At 39.0% G+C, this 9,141-nt stretch overlaps 1 protein-coding gene across 1 annotated transcript; it reads left to right on the forward strand.

The window, feature by feature from the left end:
- On the forward strand, positions 1–8,121 carry LOC141758019 (DDB1- and CUL4-associated factor 7-like). The gene is made up of 7 exons (XM_074619043.1): positions 1–573; positions 2,669–2,827; positions 3,421–3,532; positions 3,655–3,773; positions 3,927–4,136; positions 4,400–4,517; positions 6,860–8,121. Exons 1-7 carry the CDS (start codon positions 436–438, stop codon positions 7,030–7,032), a joined length of 1,029 nt encoding a protein of 342 aa, XP_074475144.1. The 5' UTR covers positions 1–435; the 3' UTR covers positions 7,033–8,121.
- The last annotated feature ends 1,020 nt before the right edge of the window (positions 8,122–9,141 follow it).

A 9,141-nucleotide genomic window follows, 5' to 3' on the forward strand; every position in this document is an offset into this window, starting at 1 on the left:
AACACATCACTCCTCCTGTCGCCGCCATTGCTGCCATATTACGATCATCTCTCAGCAGCTGTTTGCGGGTTAATTTATACATATTTAACGTGTTTGTTTCGTTTGTAACGTGAAGCATTTTACCGCCGGGGAAAGCGCCCTGGTTTACACGAACTCAACAACTAGCCAGCTTACAGTAAAACAGTAGAAATTACATTAGCAGAGACAATAAGTGAGCTGGTTACCTAGCTACCGTTAGCTTAGTTACCTAGCTACCGTTAGCTTAGTTACCTAGCTACCGTTAGCTTAGTTACCTAGCTACCGTTAGCTCAGTGAGCTAGCAGAGGTTGGTTGGTGGTTGGTTGTTGTTATTGACGCATTCAGGAGTCTTGTTTGTTTTTCCTTGCTAGTATAATTAGTTAAACCATTGGAGGTTGTTTGTAGTACGTGTTGAAGATGTCGTTACACGGTAAACGTAAAGAAATCTACAAGTATGAGGCTCCGTGGACGGTGTACGCCATGAACTGGAGCGTCCGACCGGACAAGCGGTTCCGTCTGGCGCTGGGTAGCTTTGTGGAGGAATACAACAACAAGGTAACTTCATCTTGTCCCATACTGTGTTTTAATGGCAGATATCACCACCGGTGTGATGGTGATACTCTTGTACACCAAATATAATACATGTATATAATACTGTATCAATGAAAAGATGAGTATTATTAACAGAAAACAATGTTTCCCCTCCTGCTCCAGGCCCACCTGAAACCCTACTGAAAGTAACGATTCAAAGTACCAACTAGCTATCGTTAAATTATACTGGCCTGAAAATATGTTATGATCAGGGAATGAAATGATCACCTGCCAAATAACAGGGTGAATGTTGGCTGTGGCAGGTAGAAACTTCAGGTTGCCTGCCACCATGGCAGACAGGTTTTCCTTATATTAAGAAATATTATTTTTAAAAAGCAATTCTAAAGCCTTAATCAAATATATGGTAACACTTAAAGGTCCCATATTATAAAAAAGTGAGATTTTCATGTTTTTTTTTAATTATAAAGCAGGCTTAAGTCCTATGTAAATACTGTGGAAGTATCGAAAAGCTCAATCCACAGGGAAATACACCAGGCCGGTATTCAGAAACTCTGCATTTAAAACAAGCTGTCAGGATTTCTGCCCATTCGTGATGTCACAAATATACAATATTCAGACCATTACACAGTTTTAAACGTAAACATTCTAAATGTGTCCCAGTTTATTCCTGGTTGCAGTGTATGTGAATGACATCAACAGACAGGAAGTACACATGGACCCAAACTGTTGCCTAGCAACGCAATTCCGTCAAAATGCGCTAAAACGGAGCGTTTCAGACAGAGGGTAAAATACATGTATATTCAAGCTGACAGTATGAGGAAAATAAAGTTTTTTTTTTAAAAACTCTGACCTTTTTTTTATAGGTTATATTCCATAATTCTACAGTCTGGTACCACTGACTCAGTGTTTACAATTTTAAAGCGTTCTACCTAGATTTCAGAAGTGGCAGACAAAAAAAATTGGTGGCCGGTAGAAATGTTAAGTGACCTGCCACAGTGGCAGGTGAGGAAAAAGGTTCATTTCAGCCCCTGGTTATGACTATATTAAAATGATGCCTGATATAATACTGTTTTAACTTTAGAAACATATGACATTAATATCAAACTGTCTGTGCGTGTATAAAATATTTATTGATGATTGTAGGGAGCAGTTTGCAACTCATTTGACAAAAATGTAAAGACATTTGCCATTGCAATGCAATGGGTAAGTGAGTTGCAGACATTTGAAAACAGGTTAGTGATTTAATAAGTCATTTATAAATTAATATTTCCTCCTTTTTTTTTTTTTTTTTTTTTTCAATTTTTAAATTTTTTTTTTTCTTTTCGAATTTGTCATTTTGTTTTATTTCATCTTGCATTGTTTTTATCTGTTTATTATTTATTTGTTGCTTACTTCTTAAATCAGGACCAGTATGGAGGACAACAAGAGTCACGGAAATAGTAAAAAAAGTATTTAATTGATTAATAAATAATTGTACAAAAAAAATAGGTATTTATACATTTGTTTACAAATATACAGTATTTATTAAACTATGAATAAATGAACTAAATAACAAAATAATGTATTATTTGACATTTTAATGTGCAATAAAAAGAATTTGCAAATATAATATTAATCCATCTTAAATCAGGACCGGTATGGAGGACCACAAGAGTCACGGAAATAGTAAAAAAAAAAAAAAAAAAGCATTTAATTGATTGATAACTAATTGTACAATAAAAATAGGTATTCATACATTTGTTTAAAAATGTACAGTATTTATTAAACTATGAATAAATGAACTAAATTACAATATAATTTATTATTTGACATTTTAATGTTCAATAAAAATAATTTGATTTAGTTACTACCAATACAAGCGGAAATGGGACATATGGTGGTATTACAAATAATTGGAAAATATGACATGATAATGAAAATGTTCAGGCTGATTATTGGTGGGAAAATTAATATAATGTATCCCTAACTGGATTATCCTATCGGAGGATCCCTAGAATCATCACCACCTGTCGCAGCCCTAACTGACGGTACTGTTCCCCCGCTCAGTAATGCTACACTGACTCACTCAAGGTGAGTTGTTGTTGTTGTGTGTTCACAGGTTCAGATAGTTGGTCTAGAGGAGGAGAACTCAGAGTTTGTGTGTCGAAACACTTTCGACCATCCCTACCCCACCACCAAGGTCATGTGGATTCCTGACAGCAAAGGAGCGTACCCTGACCTGCTGGCCACCAGTGGAGACTACCTGAGAATCTGGAGGGTAAGAGGACCAGTCTGACCTGAACCTATGGCTTCCTGTTGTGAGAGAAAACAGGGACCTTAACATAGTCACTACTAGATATTATATACTGTTTATCCACACTCAGAGTTCAGGATGAACCATTTGCTGCCAGCTCCCAACCACAGCTCTCATATGCCACAGCATAAAACCAAAACGGTGTTGTTTTGTTTTTCCTTTTCCTTGAATTTTAAAGACAAACATTCTGGGATACGTTGATACTCTAAGTCTATTTATTTGATTATTATTTTATCTATGTATTAATTTGTTAGGAAAGAAATATTTAAATCAAGCCTGATGTTGCCTTACACATAAAAGTATGATCCCAGTCACTTCCACACAGTGAGGCATACAGCTTATTAATTAAACACTGGTATTGGATCAGTACTCAGTATCGGCCGATACCCAAAGCCCAGGTATCGCTATCAGTATCGGGACTGAAAAAGTTGGATCGGTGCATCCCTAAACTTGAAAATGCAGATGATTAGTTCTTGCATATTCAAAAAAACAATGTGGTCTGCATTAACTCACTGAAATGCACAAATATAGACAATAAAATGTGTTTCTACTGACAGGTGGGCGAAACAGAGACCCGACTGGAGTGCCTGCTCAACAATAACAAGAACTCTGACTTCTGTGCACCACTCACATCCTTCGACTGGAACGAGGTGGACCCAAACTTGTTAGGTAAAAACTTAGTGCAGGGTTACCTCAGGGTAACATTGTTGATAAATCTCTTATAGAAAACCAGAACAATGATGAGCTTCACTGACATGACATTTTTTTATGTCTGTATGTTTTCTGTACAGGTACTTCCAGTATCGACACTACTTGTACGATCTGGGGGCTGGAGACTGGACAGGTGCTGGGCAGGGTCAACTTAGTGTCGGGTCATGTCAAGACGCAGCTCATTGCCCACGACAAAGAGGTAAATGTTATGACATGATGGATCAAACCTTCACGAATTTTATTGTGTTAAATAAAATGGTACTCATATATAATCTTGGAGTAACTATCCCATCTTCCAAGTCAAATGCTCTTCACTTTGCTGATCAGAACTCACTGTCTGGTTGCTTTGCAGGTGTATGACATCTCGTTCAGCCGAGCGGGTGGTGGCAGGGACATGTTTGCCTCAGTGGGAGCGGACGGCTCGGTCCGTATGTTTGACCTCCGTCACCTCGAACACAGCACCATCATCTATGAAGACCCCCAGCACCACCCACTGCTCCGACTCTGCTGGAACAAGCAGGACCCCAACTACCTGGTCACCATGGCAATGGACAGCATGGAGGTTAGTGCAGCTCCCTTTGTGTATACATGCTATAAAACTGAAGTATGGAAACTGCTATTGTGCTTCTGTGTGGAAAGCAAAAATGGAAGGGGAGTTTTTCTCTGTTTACGTAAAACACTTGATATGTTTGTAAGCAATAATGATTTTGAAACTGAGAATGGAAGATACTTTTTTACCAATCTGTCTTCATATTGACCCTCTCTTTGTCCCTATTTTATTTGCTCCCAGTTAACGTCCGTACATTTCTCTTTTCATGTCCTCAGGTGGTGATCTTAGATGTGCGTGTGCCCTGTACTCCGGTGGCCAGACTCAACAACCACAGGGCCTGTGTCAATGGAATCGCCTGGGCGCCGCACTCCTCCTGTCACATCTGTACAGCAGGTATGCAGATTTTACTGAGCACACAGTTTGCAATATTCACACAGAAGCTTGTTCGCAGGTTGAGGGCTTTGCCTAACAAAATATTTGTAGCAGAATGAGAGGAGAATATCTCGATACAAGCGCGCAACATTATTGCAATAACTGACAGTGAGCACGAGAGGGAGCCGTTCTTACGCTACACATGTGAACTCAACAAAGCTCTGTGTCAGTAAATACACAAGGTGGAGAAAGAAATTTGGTGTAGATTGGTGCCCCCTTTTTACAATAAATAGTCGTCTCAGTCAGAATTTTTCAAGTCCTACACAAAGGGGCTTTAAGTACTGCTTGAAGAGGGTAATCTTTTCTTCAGTTAAAGGGCCAATGTGTAGGATTTAGGGGGATCTATTGACAGAAATGCAATAATAATATTCATAACTGTTTTCATCAGTGTATAATATCCTGAAACTAAGAATCGTCGTGTTTTTGTCACCTCAATCACGTGACGACAGTTGATGGATCACAGATTGGCTGTGAGGTGATTAATCAGAGCAGAATGTGCAATGTCAAAGAAAAAGCAGAGCAGCAGAGATTAGCAACTCCGATAACCAATTTCCTGGGGGAATTCCTGATTTTAATGTCATATACCAGGATAATTTTGTCCAAAATAAACCTACGATACAGTCACAAGCATAATCTTCTTTCGGCTGCTACCGTTGGGGGTCACCACAGCGGATCATCTGTTTCCAACTCTTTCTGTCCTCTGCAGATAGTCACATGCATAATACTGCGTAAAAATGTTATTTAATTCAATCAACAGTTAGCACCTTTTATTGGTCCTGTAGTATAATACACTGATGTGCTGTTTTGTGAGTATTTGTCCCTTACTTGTTTCTCCTGATCTTGCTTTGATGCTTTTGTGTCCTGCTGGATAAGAAGACATGATGAACTAGAAAAGTGAATTCAGTAGAGTACAGATCTCCGCCAGGTGTGTCTGCAACGACCATGCTGTAATGTTTGACAGAATACCCACTCCATGCAGGCTCGCGTCTCAGCTGCGTCTCACAGGCGTAACCGTGACCTGAAGTGTTTATTTAAGCTTCAAGTAAATTTTTTCGATAATACAAACGTGAGGTTGATGCCCAATAAAGAGGCACTGAATATTTATCTACATTTTGCAACCTAGACAGAGCAGTGTGCTGCTCTCTGGCCCCTCTTAAGGAAATATTCTTATACCTATTCTCCTTATTAAACAGAAAAATACAACCTTACATCTTCTAAATTCAAGTTTATCTAGTTCACCGAACTAAGATGGGCTTAATTGCCTTAGACTTCATTCAAACTCAACAGAAACAAAATATAACTCACCAAAACCGTCTTGGATATTTAGTCCACTGTTGCAACAATCACCAACTCTGGTTGGTTCAAAATAAACCCATAATTCCCAAAGTTAGATGTGAAAATATGCCGGCTCTATACGCTGTTTTTCCCCGCTGTCTCTCTCACTGCCCGCTGAGCAGCTGCCAAGCGGCTCTCGTTCTTCGGAGGCAGACCATTAAATTAGCAAAATAAAATGTCACAAAAAAAACAAAAACAAAACTGCCGATGTACTCAGCCTACCGTGTTGTCACATGAAAATATCAGTCTATTGGAATGATCAGATGAGATGAAGATGAACAATGAGAAGAGCATTCTGTGTTTTTCCTCATGTCTTTACTCATTTGCTTGCTTTCCTCACTTCCGCTTCTCTTCTCGTGCACTGATTTGTTTAAGCTGAACCGCCAATCAGATTGGTTTCTTTTACCGATGGGCAGCGCCGCCGATTCAACATGCAGCCGAAAAAAGTCCCGTCATGGGCAGACTAGAACCAACGGTGCGGGACACACCGAAAAACCTAGGCTGAAAGACGCTCACCGACAGCCCAAAACTGTCCTGACCGTCGGCTTGGTGTGTCGGGGCCTTTAGCTATTATTTGGTGCCCTTACCGGCCCCAGTTGATTAAGATTAGTGAGGAGTCAGCAGTCAAAAACGGTATAAAACAGTCAATAAAAGATGTTTGTGTTAAAGATGTCAATAAAATGTGTTTTCAAAAAATGTGAATCACTTCAACCTTGAGAGGTCCTTCAGCACACAGTCATAAATAAAAAATAAAAAATATTAGGCTGATGAGTCCAGTAGTATGCAAGATTAGCTGTGGACAGACAAAGAAATACACGCACGATTGAGTACATGATCTCCTGGCAGAGATAAAAATAGTTCTACCAGATTCAGGTCAGTAACATGTAATGTTTAGTGACATTATTTTCTTCCTGTTTATACAAGATAAATCAATTCAAATGAAACCACCTCCCCTCCTGTCTGTCTAGCGGAGGACCACCAGGCTCTAATCTGGGACATCCAGCAGATGCCGCGGGCCATTGAGGACCCTATACTGGCCTACACAGCTGAAGGAGAGATCAATAATGTCCAGTGGGCCACCACCCAGCCCGACTGGATCGCTATCTGCTACAACAACTGCCTGGAAATCCTCCGAGTCTGAGCTGCAGTCATGAAGAAATGAGGCAACTCAAAAACATTCTCTGTTGAATTTACAAGCTGTTTGAGAAGGAAGGAGCAATATTCAGTTCATGCTCGTATTGGGTTCATGTTGATACAGATTATGTGTGTAAAGCTTTTTTCAACTGAGTGAGTACGTCAGCGCTCGACTTTGTGATACAAAATCAAGACGTCCTGTATCCGAAAACCCAATGGAGCGCCAAAACAAAAACGGTAACTACGTCTTAAGAAACTGTTGTCATGTACAGACATGAACCAAGTTTCAATGGCCTACAAGTTTTCAGCATGTTGTCTCACAGACAAAAAGGCTAGTCGGATACATGTTTTTATACGCCATTATGGTGCATTGTATGTATAGTTTCACCCATTACGACATCCTCAACCTTTCATTTTTATGAAGCAGCAAAAATGTAGTTTAGCCACATTTAAAAGTGGATTGAATGTGGTTTAAGTGTTCATATATTCAATTGTTTTTATATGTATTTTATTCAACTGAATATCATTTGTGATATAAAACATCTTTGTTGTGTTACATCAATTATATGTGCAACAATTTACTAGTATTAGCCATTGACCATAATACAGATTTGTTTTTGTAGTTTGTGCACCAGTTATTTTATTAATATCAACATTATTTTATTTTATACATAGATAAACAGTCCCTCACTGTTTAAACCATTCTACAATAGTTTTATATTTAGACAATTATTTCACAGTGAGGTGACTCATCAACATATTGATAAGAATCTATAGTACAGATTTACAGTTAGAAATGATAAGTTGAAAAAGTGTTTTTCTTCCAGTTACTGTACAATACTGAGAGAACACTGCCTGAAGTACATCATCCATACTCTACAATATAGAGAAACATTTTTTGTCAAACAGCCTAGAAAACTGACATTGTATAACGAATGCTGTGAGTCCTGTTGTGATATTAAGTTCTGTTGTGATACTGGGATGGGATGGTAAGACGTGGGGGATGAACAGGAGTTATTTCTTACTTGTTGTAGGTGTTTCAGTACGGGGTCATGATGTGTGATTATTTGCTAAACATAAAGTCAGAAAAACACTTGTTCATGTTTATTATGTGATGCACTTTTGTGGGAAATTGTTATATTTTCTTTAAGGAACAGTTTGACATTGTGGGAAATGCTCATTTGCTTTTTTGGTGAGAATTAGATGGGAAGATTGATACCAATCTCGTGTATCTCAGCTAGCAGTTGGTTAGCTTAGCTTAGCACAAAGGTTGAAAACGGGGAAACAGAGCTAGCCTGGTTTTACGGGATGTTATGTGCTGGACTATTTCTTGGCCAGGAGCAGTTACCAGGAAGTCACTGCTCCTGGTCAAGATATAAGCTTTGGGGATGACACTCGCAAAATTTACTGAGCCGGGATGGAACAAGAAGACGTAAAACAGGACGAGATGTAAAGAAAATGTGACTGTGCACTCCTTATTTCGCACTAGAGCTGACCCGAACGCTTCAAAGCTCCGACTGGTGCCTTGGTAATTGACTTCCAAATCAGTATTCGAATGCTTTGTTTTTTTATTTATTTATTATATATATAAGTATGTAATAATAATGTATACATTCCCAAAATGGCCCATGAAATAAGGAATAATTCCACAACATTATTCATATACAACATTAATTATTATTGTATGTTATTCTCAGACAGATAACGCTGTTTGTTGTGTGCCCTACGGAAACGGGGAAGATGGAGACAGCATGTCGGAGAACATGTCAGCCTGCTGCGCTGCGTCACAACGCGAAGCTTCGAATATTTCTCATCGAAGCTTCGAAGCCTAAAAAATGGTATACGGGACAACCCTATTTCACACATACTGAACATTTGAAAATGTCCTTGTAAGAAGTATGATTGTGTTGCGATCACTACTGGGTGTAATCCTGTGTCAACACTATGAAATGGAAACCCCTGATCTGATGTCGACTACTACTACTTGCTGTCCAAATGTGTAATAATAGCTGAATCTTGGACGTCACATGGCTCCTTCAAGAAGTCTATCAGTAGCAGTGTATCACTACTTTCAATGTCACACTTGTTGCCACTAAAACTCTTTTACTGAAAGTCT

The sequence above is a fragment of the Sebastes fasciatus genome, chromosome 20 (assembly GCF_043250625.1).
Source record: "Sebastes fasciatus isolate fSebFas1 chromosome 20, fSebFas1.pri, whole genome shotgun sequence".
In the NCBI taxonomy this organism is placed as follows: Eukaryota; Metazoa; Chordata; class Actinopteri; order Perciformes; family Sebastidae; genus Sebastes; species Sebastes fasciatus.